The sequence below is a fragment of the Saimiri boliviensis genome, chromosome 2 (genome assembly GCF_048565385.1).
Source record: "Saimiri boliviensis isolate mSaiBol1 chromosome 2, mSaiBol1.pri, whole genome shotgun sequence".
Lineage (NCBI taxonomy): Eukaryota > Metazoa > Chordata > Mammalia > Primates > Cebidae > Saimiri > Saimiri boliviensis.
The window spans coordinates 154,566,134-154,582,914 of NC_133450.1; the positions used below are offsets into that span (position 1 = coordinate 154,566,134).

The following is a 16,781-nucleotide window of genomic DNA, read 5'->3' on the forward strand; positions in this document are numbered from 1 at the left end:
TTCCAAGGGTAAGGAAATGAAACATCATTATCTGCGTAAATACAGTTCATCCAGGGACAAAATACAATTCATCCAGGGACCCAGGATAATCAAAGGTATAGGGAGTTGTGGTTTCCAGTTCTTAAACATTTGTCACATTGATAAGCATTTAAAGAAAACTAATATTTCACTAGCAACCTCAGATGGCTTAATAAAAGCAGCTGATTTTCTGGGGAGGGTAGCAGGGAAATAGAGAAAGCAGGACACGGTGCCCAGGACCACGTATTTTCAAATCAGTATTTATGTTCTGAGAATGTATACAAAAATATGCATTCAGAGATATTTATGTCAGTGCTACTTAAAGTTGTTTTTTTTCTTTAATTGAAAACATTCTAAATGCTCCAGAATAGGAAAATAGTTTAAAAGTCGGATTGCCATCAAAATGTTTTAAAATCGTTTCAATGACATGGAGAAATGCTTATGACGTAATGTTAAATGAACAAAGGCTGGGTAGACACTTGATTTTTGAGTAGAATCTCAAATCTCTGATGACATATAGTCAATGTGTTTTTTAAAGGCTGCAAGGACATTTACCAAAGTATTAATCGTGGTTTTCTTTGAGTGTTGGGAATATCAGTAATTGATGTTTTCTCTTTTATACTTTGCTATGTTTCCTGCAGTAGATATATATTATAATATATCTTGTTATCAGAAAAATATGAAGAAATGAAAAAATAAACCTGTTTGGATCACAATCTATGCTATAGATGAATAGAGAGATATATTGATGTATATTGCTATATATGCAACAATGTAGATCTGTGGAAGCTAGAAGTGTTTATGTTCGACTAGATAGCACATATTTCTAATACCATTTATCCACAAATAGCCTAATGAGTCCCAGGGTTCACTGAGCAAAATGTTGTAGAGCTAAAATCACCCCTCACACACAGTTGACATAGTAGGATACCCAATGGGTGATGAGGCACCCATCCTAGCGAGTATGGGGCAGCCTGGAGTAGCAGTGTTGTTTTGTAAATAAATATGAGTTCGTATCTTAGCTGTTACTACAAGAATGAATCATTCTGGTTCACATATGGGACTTGGGGAGTCAAATTTATTTTAAAACATTAAAGAAATAAGTATGTTTTTATGATAGATGTCACTTGGAAACCCAGTTGCTGGTATCATGCCTATTTGTTGTGGGTATGCTATCCTTGCACTCAGTCCCCTGAACTGATTTATAAAATATTTTGATCTGAGAGTCCATACATTCTGCTTCAGGCAATGAACAACAACTACAAAATACGCATGCAGAAGGTGCTACAGATTTGCTTAGGTGGTTTAGTTCATCTACTCTACTAGATGAAAAGAAGAGCCCTAAGTAGACCTGTTTTGCCTGGGCTGTGTAAAATGGTGTGTTAGGAAACTTTTCTCTTAGATTTGCAGGAGCAACACAATATTGGTTTCTTACCATGCATGGCCCACCAGTTTGCTCTAGGTTAGTTCTCAGCCCTGCACCACCTGGTAGCCTGCTGATTATCAGAGCTAATGATTCACAGCTACAAATTCTCAGGGGGTTTAGGCTTTTTTTTTTAAAAAAAAAAAAAAAGGGTTGGAGGGGAACCATAGTAAAATTAGAACTATTCAACCTACCTATATGGAAAATTTGTAATTATAATAGTGGTGTCTTTTACCCTCCTTCTGATCATTTTTCAATTATTTTGGCTCTGTTTCTTTTAGAGTAATAATCTTCAACCTAGGCTGCGCACTAGCATCACCTGGGGAGCTTTAAAAACTGCCAGTATTCAGTTGTACCCTAGACTACTTCAGTTGGAAACTCCAGCAGGACCCAGAAATCAGTAGTTGGTAAAACTTCCCAGGTGATTCTATTGCCACCAAATCCACTGTTTTAAAGGGATAAGTGGTAACCTTTCTTTTCTTTTTTCTTTCTTTCTTTCTTTCTTTTTTTTTGTTTTGAGGCAAGGCCTCACTCTGTCACTCAGGCTGGAGTGCAGTGGGACAATCACAGCTCACTGCAGCCTTACCCTCCTGGGATCAAGCAGTCCTTCCACTTCAACCTCCTAAGTAGATGGGACTACAGGTGTGTACTACCACACCTGGCTAATTTTTGTACTTTTTATTGAGACAGGGTTTCACCACATTGCCCAGGCTGGTCTAAAACTCCTGGGCTCAAGTGATCCACCTGTTTTAGCCTTCCAAAATAGTGAGATTACAGGCTTGAACCACCACTCCTGGCCAGATCATAAGCTTTTAAAAAACCAGATTAGTGGTAGTGATGGTTGCACAATATGAATGTATTTAACACTACTGAACTATATACTTAAATTGGTTAAGATGGGCCGGGTGGGGTGGCTTACGCCTGTAATCCCAGCACCTTGGGAGGCTGAGGCCGGCGGATTACCTGAGATTGGAAGTTCGAGACCAGCTGACCAACATGGAGAAACCCCATCTCTACTAAAAATACAAAATTAGCCATTTGTGGTACCACATGCCTGTAATCTCAGCTGCTCAGGAGGTTGAGGCAGGAAAGTCGCATGAACCCAGGAGGCAGAGGTTGTGGTGAGCCGAGATTGTGCCACTGCACTCCAGCCCGGGCAACAAGAGTGAAACTCTATCTCAAAAAAAAAAAAAAGTTAAGATGTTTACTTTATCACAATATAAAAATTTGGAAAAAAAACAGTTAGGACACTCTAGATCCATGCTGTCCAATACAGTAACCTTTAGCCACATGTGGATATCAAATGCTTCAAATATGGCTAGTTCAAATAATGTAAAATATTTCAACAGGACTTTTTATATTGCTTACATGGAAACAGTATTTTTGATCTTTTAGGCTAAACGAAATATATTTAAAATAATTTCACCTGTTTTGTTTAGAGACAGAGTTTTGCTCTTGTTGCCCAGGCTGTAGTGCAATGACACGATGTCGGCTCACCACAACCTCCGCCTCCTGGGTTCAAGCAGTTCTCCTGCCTCAGCTTCCTGACTAGCTGGGATTAAAGGCATGTGCCACCGCACCCAGCTAATTTTATATTTTTAGTAGAGATGGGGTTTCACCATATTGGTCAGGCTGGTCTTGAACTCCGGACCTCAGGTGATCCACCCACCCTGGCCTCCCAAAGTGCTGGGATTACAGGCGTGAGCCACTGCTCCTGGCCTGTTTTTTTTTAATGTGGTTACCACAATATATAAAATGACATTTGTGGCCCCCCTTGTTTCTACTGGACAGCATTGCTCTAAATTTAAAACTAAACTAGCAATCAATTAGTTAAAAAGGATGATAAGGTTAAGATGATAAATTTTATGTGTACTTTATAACAATAAAAATATTTGGTGGCTCATGCATGTGGTCCCAGATACTCGGGAGGCTGAGGCGGAGGATCACTTGAGCCCAGGAGTTCAAGGCTTCAGTGAGCTATGATGGTGCCACTGCACACTAGCCTGGGTGATAGAGCAAGACTCTGTCTCTAAGACAAAAAAATTAGATTTTATTAATTTTACAAAAATATTACCACTTGGAGAATGAGAAAAAATGTCAAGCAGCTTGGGACCAGAAGCCTATCCTAAACATGAAAACATGTAAAACACACGGAAATACTTATTTTTGAGTCCTCAATGGTATATAAGCACCTGCATTATTAGGTCAAGGGGCTCAAGAACAGTTAAATGGTAATTCTGGTCCAAGACATCTGAGCTGATATAATGATACCCCAACACCATGGTAACACGTTGGCCACTGACGCATCTTGGTAAAGTCAATTCTTCATACCTACCTGTCCTTGCAACTAAATTTGGATGATGATACAAAACATCCCTTTACCACTTCACTTAGATTTCATGAGAATGGATGGTCTAGCAAAAAAAAAATATTCTGATTCCTTTAAGTGAAACCTAATAGAGGAGCGAGCACCAAGCAATTTCCCATTCCCTAGTGGGTAATGACCACTAATGTCCAGCAGGATATTAGATCACCTGCCCTACAGAAATACAGTCTTGCTTCCCAGTGGAAGAGGACAAAAGACCTCACGCCTTTAGCTGAGGAACCTCAAGGTGGTCTTTGGGAAGTTTGGAGACTGACTCTCCCCGGACCCGGCTCTGCAGCGCCACCCTTTCCTAACCCAGCCACATCACTGCCAAGCTCACATCACATCCAGTCTCTCTCTCTCTCTCACTCTTGCTGCAGGGACTTCCCCTTACTCAAATCTAGAAATGGTTTTCATGCATGAAATACAGCCATGGCCCTGAGGCTTTAGGCAACAATCTGATAGGACAGCTTAATTGCTACTAGCAACTAATAACAGCTTCTCTACCCATAGTGTTATTTTTGTAATTGTCATCATCATTATTAATAATAGTGGGGATGAGCATAACCAAGAGACCTTACCTAGATGATAGTTTCAACAAAACTTGAATCACAGAAGGTACCTGCGCTCTAGCTACTCAGAGCTCGTTGCTCTGTTTTCATTTCAAGGTTGACTATTCTGGATATTTCTTTATGCCTTAGTGCAGAGATTGCCATCCTCGGAACCTGGCCAGGTTTGACATGCACTTTAATTTGACCTCTTGTTGTTTCTTAGAACAAAGGCAGAGTTAGATCAAGAAGCCTTGATCAGTGGCAATCTGGCTACAGAAGCAAATTTAATCATCCTGGATATGCAGGAAAACATTATCCAGGTGAGGAAAACTAAACACCCAATCTGATCTATTTCCCATGAATATGTTTATTATAATTGAATAAGGACTTCTTTATGCAAAATTGTGAAAGACATCAGTGTGATCCCATAGCATCTTCTTTTTAAAATGAAGTTGAGAAGTTTACTCTTTGCAGTAGTGTCTACCTTATAAATTCCAGAGATACCAAACATTCTTCTGGCTTCTTTGACTTAGGGCTTACTTGGAGAGAGGGTTATGTGTTTGGCAGGCTGACCCTCTTGGTTAAATTTGTGTGAGTATGTACCAAGCTTATAACATGGATGTTTGGCTTATAGTTTAGTATCTAGAACAGCAGTGGTAACTAGGATCTTTTCTGATGGGTCAACTCCAGTTGAAAGACGGTCACAGTCTGATATGGGAGCTATGATTATGATGAGGCTAATTAAAAAGTGCGAAATGTGACAAACGATGTCTTCTTTGGACTTAAATTGGTTAAGGAAAGTCATTTGTACCATGAATTTGCCATTCCTGCTGTAGAAAAATATAGCTTTGTGAACTTCCTACCATACTCATTTTATTGTCTATGTAATATTTCCACAAATTCCCAAGATGTCTAGGTAATGAGTTTTTAATTTCTCTGAAAAATGACTTTTTACATGTTTCCATTGAGAAGTCATTCGTTCATTAGCGTAGGTCCAGTATTGCTTTTAGGGCTAGAAGAAATATTGTTGAAACACAGTGGAATCTTAGTTCTCTAACTTTTAAATTGTCTAAAATCAAAGTAATTGTCATACAAAAATAAACACAAAGTATGTGATATTTTTGATGGCTTTGAAATCTTTGATAACTTAATCTTGATATCACATTCACCATATCTTTATATAACACAACATTGGGTTCCAAATATCTACACCCGTCCTCAAATATATTTGCAGTTTTCAAAAAAAGCTGAAACTTTTTGTTATTATCGTTGGTGTTGTTAGTCTTGATGTAGCTGATAAATAAGCTTCTATTTAGAAGCATTGCTGCCACCAAGCAGGCCCGGTTGTACCGGGAAGCCCACAGTTGTGTTTTGAATCCCATAAGGAAAGCTATGTCTCATAGACAAAGAAAGAACTTTCCAAAAGATGTGACCCAGGATGAGGGAGATGGGCCTTATACCTTCATTTAGGAACCCAGAATAAATCCCAAACTAATTGGAAGCATTGAAATAAAGCCATTTGGAAATAAGTCTTCAGTTCCCATGGTTAATGGATGATGCCCGTGGTGGCTCACCAAACTCTTAAGACTCGCCACTGGAGATGGAACATCAGCACTACTGAGTTAATTGTCAGGAACATTGGCACAGCGCAGGGATTCAATGATGCTGTTCTTCCATTCCCCCAGGCAAGCTCGGCTCTGGACTGTAAAGACAGCCTGCTGGGAGGTGTTTTGAGGGTGCTGGTGCGTTCTCTGAACTACGATCAGAGTACCACCTACCTGACTCACTGCTATGCAACGCTCCGCGCCCTCATTGCCAAGGTAAACATGGGATGCTTGTTTTCTTCCTCTTAGTTAAGAGTAAGATTCTCATCTAGCTTCACACTTCTGTCTTCAGGTGAACCAAAACTCACAGAGCATAGTAAATGGCCTCACAGTAAAGGTCTTAAGTCTTTCTAGGAAGAAAGTAGATGTGCTGATTCTGTGGGAAGCCACCATGCCGAGGAAAAGCAGGGACTCCCATACTTGAAACGTGGACCTAACTCTAGAAGTTTGAAATGGTCACTCACTGAAGGTCTATGACATGAGAGAAGAGATCGACTGAGTGACTTAGCAATTTCACTCTTTCTCTGTAATACCTCCTCTAAGTGAGATTAAATCCTCTGCGTGACTCCCATTAGTCTTACAAAATGTCATGCCATAAAATGCTGGGAAGGTTAGAAATGAATTTCTCATAGCCTGAGGAATGAGGATTATCCTGGGATAACATGCAGATTATTTTCCTTTTTATTTTTTTATTTATGTCTTTGTTTTTCTTGTTTGAAACTGAGTCTCGCTCTGTCACCCAGAATGGAGTGCAATGATGCCATCTCAGCTCACGGTAGCCTCTGCCTCCCGGGTTCAAGCGATTCTTGTGCCTCAGCCTCCTGAGTAGCTGGGATTACAGGTGTGTGCCACCACGGCCAGCTAATTTTTGTATTTTTAGTAGACACAGGGTTTCACTTGGTTGGTCAGGCTGGTCTCGAACACCTGACCTCAAGTGATCTGCCACCTCAGCCTCCCAAAGTGCTGGAATTACAGGCATGAGCCACGGTGTCTGGCCTGTTTTTCCCATTATTGAAGATCTTAGTTAGTGCCTTCTGCATGGGATCTTTTAAATTTAGAAAGTAAAATCCTGCTCATCCTTAGCAGGACCATTTTCTCTTTTTAAGTCACCAGTAATTTCTCGGGAACCCAGGAAACTCAGGTTTAATTCCTTTATAGTTGTGATTACACCAGTGATGCGACCTGGCTCACAGTGCAGTTAATACCACAGCCCGTAATTAAGTCCCAAGTATCCTCCATTGCTAAATCCGTCTTCTAACTCACATAGCTCATGATCTTTCTGGAGTAATGCATTAATTCTTCTAGGCTTTTGCTTGTCCGAATGGACATTTGCGTATTTCAATGGGGTTCAGAAAGTCTATCAAAGTGCCAAGTGATACCTAATGGCCCCTCGTGTCTCTCCTAGTTCGGAGACTTACTCTTTGAAGAGGAGGTGGAACAGTGTGCCAACCTGTGTCACCAAGTCCTGCACCACTGCAGCAGCAGCATGGATGTCACCCGGACCCAAGCCTGCGCCACCCTTTACCTCCTCATGAGGTTCAGTTTTGGAGCCACCAGTGTAAGAGTTCGAACAGCTGAGTGACCTGGAATCGGGAAAGAAAGTTAATGCATAGCGTCAGCCGAGAAAAAAAAACATAAGGAAATTTTGCAGTATTGCACAGTATTCTGTCCTGTGAGAATGAAACAATGGAGTATGTAGATAGATAGCAGCTTCCATTTTAATTTGCATCTAAAAGTGAATTCATCAGATAAATGCAGTGGTCCCTTATCAGTATGTTTCTAAAATAGACAGCCAGGGGCCGGGCACAGTGGCTCATGCCTGTAATCCCAGCACTTTGAGAGGCTGAGGGAGGTGAAACGCTTGAGGTCAGGAGTTCAAGACTAGCTATGGTCAAACATGGTGAAACCCCCATCTCTGCTAAAAATACAAAAATAGCCAGGTGTGTTGGCGCATGCCTGTAATCCCAGCAACCTGGGAGGCTGAAGCAGGAGAATCGCTTGAACCTGGGAGGAAGACGTACGGTGAGCCAGGATTGCGCCATTGCACTCCAGCCTGGGCAACAGAGTAAGACTTCATCTCAAAAGAATAATAAAATAACCAAGTGCAGTGGCTCATGTCAGTAAGCCCAGCACTTTTGGAGACCAAGGCAAGCAGACCACATGAGGCCAGGAATTCAAGACCAGCCTGGCCAATATGGTGAAACTCCCATCTCTGCAATACAAAAAATTAGCCAGGCATGGTGGCACACACCTGTAATCTTAGCTACTCGGGAGGCTGAGGCCCCAGAATCACTTGAACCCCAGAGGCAGAGGTTGCAGTGAGCCACAATTGTGCTACTGTATTCCAGCCTGAGACCCTATCTCAAAAAAAAAAAGAAGAAGTGGAAGAATATTTTAGATTAAAAGTTATCATCTGTGGGGAAAAAAAAACAATAGACAAGTTAGAATTCAGAAGGGTGTTTCCTGTTTCTAAATTCTGACTAGCTAGTGCCAGAATGACCTATGGAAGAGAATTTTAAATGACCAATGTCATCTAACCTGAGTTTTATTTTAATATTTTATTTATTTATTTTTTTATTAAGACAGGGTCTTGCTCTGTCATCCAGGTTGGAGTGTGGTGGCACAATCATAGCTCACTGCAGCCTTCAACTCCTGGGCTCAAGTGATCCTCCAGCTTCAGCCTCCTGTGTAATAACTGGGATTACAGGCACAAGCCACCTTACCCAGCTAACTTTTTTTTGCATTTTTGTTGAGACAGGGTCTTGCCGTGTGCCCAAGCTGGTCTCAAACACCTGAGCTCAAGTGATCTTCCTTCCTCAGCCCCCGGAAGTACTGAGATTATAGGCATAAGCCATCATGCTTAGCCAAGATTTGAATTTTATTCAAAGCTACGAAGACTTTAGAGTTCGGCTTTATTATAGAACAGTCAAGTTTGCTTTAGATTTTGATATGTTCTTTGGCATTTCTATTTGTGGCCATATTAATGAGTATGCTCAAGTGATATTAAAAAATAAATTGGCCCATGGAAGAAAGTCAGCCTCCTCTGAGTACATTAAGGATGATTATTTAAAAGCCTTTAGGACATTCCTCAGGGCCCCTTGAGATAGCCATATTTTTTCATAAAGAAAGAAGAATCAAAAAGCTTACCCAGAGTTCAAAATCTCAGAAATGCTGGCTGCAGAAGTCCCCTTATTTATTTGTTTAGAGATAGGGTCTCACTCTGTCACCATGGCTGGAATGCAATGGCGTGATCTCAGCCCACTGAGACCTCTGCCGACTGGTTCAAGTGATTCTTCTGCCTCAGCCTGGAATTACAGGTTTACACCACCACACCCAGCTAATTTTTGTATTTTTAGTAGAGATGGGGTTTCGCCATGTTGGCCAGGCTGGTCTCAAACTCCTGACCTCAAGTGATCCACCCTCCTTGGCCTCCCAAAGTGCTGGGAGGCCAAGCTGAAAGTACCTTTCTTTAAATAAAGTTTAAATAAAGTCCCAAGAAGAGACTCTTGGCACAAAAGGATATACCGTATCCTCAGACCCAACTTTCGAAGAATCTTCCAGCTTGCAGCACAAAGGCAGCACAGTCCTCAATGAAAATTTAAAGGGAGCCTGACAGATTTATGTGAGAGCAATGTCCATTTAAGCCATTTAAGCAACAATATGAATCTTGTGCAAAGTGTAGTTCCCATTTCATTGAGAGACGGGGAAATGATTAAGATGGGTAAAAGAAACATGGACGAGTTATTTGTGTCTGGTCATGCTGCCTTCAGTTACCTACTGCTAAGTGCTTCTTATTCATTTCATCTTTTTTTTTTTTTCTCTGATATAGAACTTTGCAAGAGTAAAGATGCAAGTAACCATGTCACTGGCATTTTTGGTGGGCAGAGCACCAGACTTTAATGAAGAGCACCTGAGAAGATCCTTGAGGACAATTTTGGCCTATTTAGAAGAGGACACAGCCATGCAGATGACTCCTTTTCCCACCCAGGTACACCGAAGCACATACATGTCTCATGCATGAGTTTGGGATCTGTCAACTATTATTTATGTATGTATGTATGTATGTATGTATGTACATATAGATGCAATTTATATAGAAACATAGTCACATAACATTTGCAAGCATTTATTGTCCAATATGCATGTGCTCTCAGTGCTCTGAGAGGTTAAAAAGAAATACGTCCACTACTGTCCCCAAACTCAAGATGCTAACAGTCTATTTGGAGGGCTCAGTCTCAAAACAATTAGGAGTCAGTACAAGACAAGTGATACATAAGTGTCAACTGTGTGGTAAGGAACTAAATGCTATGTAAGGTTAGAGGAAGAGAGGACATGATTAATAAACAATCTGGTGGCCAGGAACGCCTGTAGGGAGGGATAAGATGAAAAGGCTAACATAGGGTTCAGCTAGGCAGGAGGCAAGTGAGGGGGATGTTGTAAGTAGCTGACAGAATGAATTATTTGTGTCTGAAGGGATGGTAAAGGGACCAGCTTGTCTGGTAAGGGGTAAGGAAGGGCCAAGTTCGAGAGAGCTTGTAAACACGGTTGTCCTAAGGAAACTTGTAAGGACAATAATCTCTTCCATGTCCATTACAATGACCATGGACCTCTAGCCTGTCCCATTTATCTTTTAACTCCAGCTCTCAGCCTGCTCTATAGTAGGGTCTTAATTAAGTGAGAATGAATAAATGAATGTTTTCCTTTTTTCCCTCAGTCTAAGAACCCTATTTCTAAAGTGTCTCTTGCTCTCTCAAGCAATGTTGCATCCTCATTCTCAGAACCATTTTCCTCTCCTCTACCTCAAATCCTTCCTCTCTCATTTCATCTTGACCATACTCCTTTAATTTCATCATTTATGGAGAGTTATTAACCAACAAGACCAATCAAAATATTGACAGTTTAATAATGGTCTTCAGTGCCTTCACCCAATGAAATGACTCTAGTAGTAGAAATTTTAGGAGCTCTGGCAAGCTGGCAGAGGGGAGGGGGGATAAGACAACATTCTGTTGCTGAGTCACCTGCCAGGGGCTGCAGATCAGGACATAGTCTCTCATTCTTTCTGTACTGCAGGCTCCCCTGTCCCTCCACTGTTGGCTTTTGTAATTAAGAACAAATGATTACAAGAGCTTCTAAAATCTCTGAAGCCCTGGGAAGATCCAAGAGGCTTCTGAGACATGGAACCCCAACTGAGGTCCAAGCTGCTTCCTACTTGGTATAAAAAGCCCTGATATTACAGAATAGAGTTTAGAACTTTTCAATTTACAAATATCTGAAACTGGTTGAAACTGGAGGTCAGCACACTTTAAACAAAAAACATTGGAGAAAGACATAGTCTGAGGATTCAGGCAGATTTATGGATCTCCAGGGCTGACACACATCCAGGCCTTAGAAGCACCTGGGCTGGGGAAGATGAAAACTAGAGTCAGGTCTAGATGACTCTGCCACCCCTAGTCTCTGCTGCCCTCTGATCCAAGCCTTCCCATGGCTTCCTCTTGCATTTTCAATGTAATCCTAACTCTTCGCCTGGGACTGCAAAGCCAAGATTATTTCAAGGCTTACACTTTTTGCAGGTGGAGGAACTTCTTTGTAATCTGAATAGCATCTTATATGACACGGTGAAAATGAGGGAATTTCAGGAAGATCCTGAGATGCTTATGGATCTCATGTACAGGTAAGCTTTCTGACACCCGAGGGACGTCACTTTGGGGTTGAAGATTTGTCACTGTGGAGTTTTTACTGATGTAATGATCACAGGTAACATGGATATCGTGGTTTGGATGACATTCGAATAATATATAGAAATTAAACATTCAGAGTAGGTTAATTCATATGTAAATTTTCAGAAGGATTCCCTAATTTAAAGTGACACATTATTTAATAACACTATCTTCTACTTACCACGGAATCAGAGAAAAGAATAATCAACTGTTATAGGAATTATTTTCTATATGATTTTCTTCCAGTTATATTCAGACATACACATATAGTTTTACTTTAGAAATCATTTTTTATACTGTAGTTTAAAACTTGGTCTTCCAGTCCTTGTTCGGGAGAAATACTTACAGAGGTAGAATTGTTCTGATGCACCATTATACAAAGGGCAGTACTTTTGTCTTCTGTTTTATTTTGAGGGAAACGAAAGAAAAGGCAGAAAATTGCCTGAGAGCCGTTAAAATAGACATCATGTTATCAGGTATTTTTTGCCCCGTAAGGATTTTACTAAGTACTATTTCTTGGAGGTCAGCACACCTTAAACACGGAATAAAAATCAAGGGACTAATATATGTTTATTTCTCTCTCATTTTCTGGAAATGTAGGGTGAAATCTCAGGTGGAGGGTCGCAGGGAACTCTTGGGGAGAAAAAACGAAAAGGTCACGCACAGTAGAACAGTGTCATTAACCCATTGTCCTCGAAACTGCTTTTCAATCTGTCTTCAGAATTGCCAAGAGTTACCAGGCATCTCCTGATCTGCGGCTGACCTGGCTCCAGAACATGGCAGAGAAACACACCAAGAGGAAGTGCTACACAGAGGCCGCCATGTGCCTGGTGCACGCCGCTGCCTTAGTGGCCGAGTATCTGAGCATGCTGGAGGACCACAGCTACCTGCCCGTGGGCAGCGTCAGCTTCCAGGTGGGGTGTGTGCAGCTTTTCCCTTAGAGCAGTGGTTCTCACCTGGGTGATTTTGTCCCCCAGCCCCAGGATGTTTGGCAATGTCAAGATACATTTTTGGTTATCGCAATGTGGGTAGGTGGGTAGGTGCTTCTGGCATCTGACTGGTAGAGGGATGCTGCTAAACGTTCTGCTGTAAGAGCGCTCCCTTGATGAAGAATTATCTGGCCCCAAATATCTGTAGTGCTAAGGCTGAAAAATCCCAAGTTCATACATTATATTTGCCTCTTCTAATTGCTTTTCCACCATTGTTGGTTTTTGTCTTTTAAATTGTTGTTTACAATAATGGCACCTAGAGTCAATAGCACTTTAGGAGACATTTGCAGACACTTTCACATGCCTGGCATCATTTGAACTTCCCCATAAAGCTGTGAAGCAGGTAGATAGGGAAGGCATTATACTCCCACTTTACAGAGGAGAGAAGTGAGAGAGCAGTTTTTCTAAGGTCATTTAAACTCTTTTTCGATGACATGTAGTTGACATAGTATACTGACATCTGTGAAAGTTTGGAAAACATTGGATAAATGATTTCCCTCCTGGCCCATTCATTTGATTCCACTCTCTGACTTTGCAGGGGCCCACTCTCCAGTCCAAAATCAAGAAGAAAATCAAACTCACCTGAGAAGGGAAACAAAAGGCTGAATCAGTCCCTTCTTAGGATAAGCTGAAAATTACCCCCACTTGGTAAAGAGAAATTATCTGCCAGACCTAAAAGTTGGCTCAGATGGGGATGCTCAGTGGCCATTTACAGTGTTCTTATTGAATAGTTTAATACAGGCTTGAGAGAAAGAGAAGAAAACACAATGTTGGGTACTTCTTTTGTAAGAGACATAATTTTTGGAGATGCCCACCCCTGAAACCATGAACAATATAGCTACAGTAATAGAGTGTTTTTCAAGCCAGACTCACGAAGTCATTTACAAGGGTTTGTATTATTCTTGTTTGAGTTTACATGACTGACTTTATGAAAAGCTTTGTTCTCATTATTGTTCTTCAACACAATTTTGTGATGTTGTATGAACCAGAAAGAAAGAACAATTCAAAGTAGCCTTCCCAGGCTTAGAGAATAAGTCACCAAAACAAGTCAGGTGGAGCCAGGAGCTTCTGGTTTCCCAGAACACTGCAAAGCTGGGTATTGCCACCTATGAATAGCTCCACCTTTCTTATGGTCCTCAAGAACAAAAATAGTTATTCTGTGATTTCATGCTTGGAAAACGAACTTTCTTCTTAATTCAGAAATGTTTGTTATAAACGGTGATAATTAAATCTCATCCAAAAGCATAAAACTAATACCTGATTTTAAATCACATAAAAGTATACAAGAAAGTTATAAAAGTTATTTTAGATATATCTGCTTTTCTCAAATTTATTTTGGCTGTTAGATATTATCAAGAATAAATATTATAGTACTACTCCTTCATTTCCCAGGAAATTGTAAGGTTTAGCACTTAATATTATTTCATTTACTATTTTATAATTCTTTTATGCCTTTTTCCTGTGACCATATTTTAACATTTATTACTTAAATATCAACTGCATTTCATTATTGACTTTTATATTTAGTAAGTACTGTCCTAATTTTACCTAGAATTCAATTGATTTGCTAAGAATGACATGCCAAAGTGAGACAGAATCATTATTATACAATCAACAGAAATATTTCACATTATCCCAACATGGGGATACAGCTCTATCTGTTCACATATCTTTACTCATTGATTCCTTCTTTCAGAGAATATTTATTGGATCCTCATCCTGTCCTCATGAATGTTACATTCTAAGCATAGAGACACCATGTAACTAATTATCCCATTCTTTATTTAGTTATAATAATGAGAAATACTGTTATAAAGAGGCACAAGATGTTGTGAGCATTTATGGTCCAAGCCCTGAGGGTCAGGGAAGGATGAAGAAGGAGAAAAGGAAGACAGAAGAAATTGCAGTGTGAAGCCTTCATGATGTACAGGACACATTGAGTTAGGTGTTCTCAGCTACAGAAGAGAAGCCAAGTGACATTAACGTGTATGAGCAAATTCCTTTTCTCTCAAATGGGACATACCAAATCAATTTGTAAATGTAGCTGGCAAGTGAAAGAACACCCCACCCAGACTGACAGAAGGTAAAAATGGAATTTGTCAGCCTGTATAAGCGATGTGAGCCTGGAGTAGCACCCGCCATACTGGACCTATGGGCACAAACAATGTCAACAGAGCTCAGTGTCATCACCACTTTTCACCTCTGCCATCTTTTGTGTCAGCTTCATTCTTCACAGGCTTCCCACACCACAGTTTGGGTTTACATCTCTAGGTTCAAGTCTAGGAGAGAAGAGAGAGGCCTCCTTTCTAGCAGTTGCAGAGAAAGCCTTAGTGCATCTTATTGATCCTGACTGGGTCATGTGCTCATCCCTGAAGCAGCCATAATGGCCAGAGAAATGGAGTGCTCTGATTGGCTGAGCCAGAGCACAGGCCCACACCTGGAATTATGGGTGATTACTTCCCTGAAATCAGGATGCTTTACTTTATAGAAGAAGAATTCTAGACAGCATTAACAACAGCTGACCAGTGTTGATTTTGCAGATGCTTTTTGCTTTGATTTTCAACCTTGTTCTACTCCAATGAAATTGAGCTTTTGGAAAAGATTTACAAACTAGAGATAAATAAATCTGTGCAAGGAAAACTAAGTTTGAGGTCACTGAATTCCAGGAAACTGAGATCACTGAAATTCTGTGTCCCAGAGTACAATATTTATTTCACAGCTGCAGATATGGACACATTCTTAGATACTACTGTTACTTGTACCTCCCTGATTCTGAAGCCAAGAAAGTCTGTAGAATCCTTTTCCTCTGACTACAGCTAATGAAGCTACATAGCTTCAAATCTGTTCCTTTCATGTGGAAAATTGCATACAATTCTAATAGCATTCATATCCTGGGTTTTAAATGCTTTCAACTGAATTTCCTTCTGTTATCTCCAGTTCACAGAAACATCATAATACATAGGCCAGGTTTGGAAGAAAGGCTGGCCACAAAAGGCTTAGACTGCCTCCTCCTATATCCCTAAAACTACATTACAGTATTGTATGTGAAGGGATAGGGCTATCTACGACAACTGTGTCCTCATTGATTGCTAAGGTTGATTCACTTGATCTTGTTAACCAGGCCAGAAGGCAGACAGCTTTTAGTTCACAGGCCAACTCTGATCAGTTAGTAGTGGCTCACTGGAGCACTATGCTGAAGAATTTTGAGACTATATCCAAGCTCTGGAGTAAGAGTGCTGCAGTTGATTAGTTATGCCTGCCATGATTACAGCAATAGGAAGGAGTAGCATGTGTGCCACCTTTTTATAATCCCTAGGCTGGGAAGGTTTCCCATTTCTTTAATTTTCTGTATGCATTTCTTCTATAGCTGTGAGCTAAAAAGAGAATGAGTCTTGACCTGTCACATATTCACTGCCAGACCCAGTGCTAGGGTGAGGAGGCACTCTCTGTCAGGGTCAAGCAGGTACAAGTTCAGTACCTCTGTGGCTCTAAAAGTGAGTACCTCTCTAAATTTTATATCTTGGGTTTCTCATTTGATTTACCCTAACCATGGTCTCTGCATGCTCAGCTAGAGGATCTAAACTCAATGGTTTATGTAAAGGAAAAAATGCATGTGAACAAAATCTTCGGGAAAAAAAACACAGCAACTGCTGCAATGCCATGAAAACTTCCCCAATGAAAACAGCCTCACTTGCTGTTGTCATGTATCATGGCTATTTATCTGAAAGTCAACTCCACATAGCAACGTTCTTCAGAAGAACACCACAGGAAGCCAGAGGTTCGCTCAGTTGGTGAAGCAGGGAGTCTAGTTAATGTTAATTGGCCTTTGCCTTTTGAAAACCACGACACCAGCCATATGTCCCATAGGGTTGTTTCACTAAAGTAACTCAACTGTTGTGACATTGAGAGGTGAGTATCCTCTATGCAAAAATCTCCTAATGATTAAAAAGAAAAATGTGAGGTTTGAAGACCAGTCGCTCAGTGCGCCCCTTCTAAGTGAATAGCAGACAGATACTCCCGGGGTAGAATTGCAGACCTAGTTTAATCACAGCCTTGGTAAAGATCTGAACACCAGCTTCCTCATTCCCCCAGTCTGGCTTCCTATGGTCTCTTA

General features: G+C 40.7%; 1 protein-coding gene across 4 annotated transcripts in view; it reads left to right on the forward strand.

Annotated features, from left to right (window-relative positions):
* Positions 1–16,781, forward strand: part of DOCK8 (dedicator of cytokinesis 8) — a 243,967-nt gene that overhangs the window by 197,103 nt on the left and 30,083 nt on the right. For all 4 annotated transcript variants that reach the window (XM_039461451.2, XM_039461450.2, XM_039461452.2 and 1 more), the window contains 6 exons: positions 4,581–4,677; positions 6,043–6,177; positions 7,367–7,519; positions 9,791–9,949; positions 11,532–11,632; positions 12,400–12,592. In XM_039461451.2, the coding sequence (XP_039317385.1) occupies positions 4,581–4,677; positions 6,043–6,177; positions 7,367–7,519; positions 9,791–9,949; positions 11,532–11,632; positions 12,400–12,592 (838 nt within the window). The remainder of the gene's footprint in view (positions 1–4,580; positions 4,678–6,042; positions 6,178–7,366; positions 7,520–9,790; positions 9,950–11,531; positions 11,633–12,399; positions 12,593–16,781) is intronic.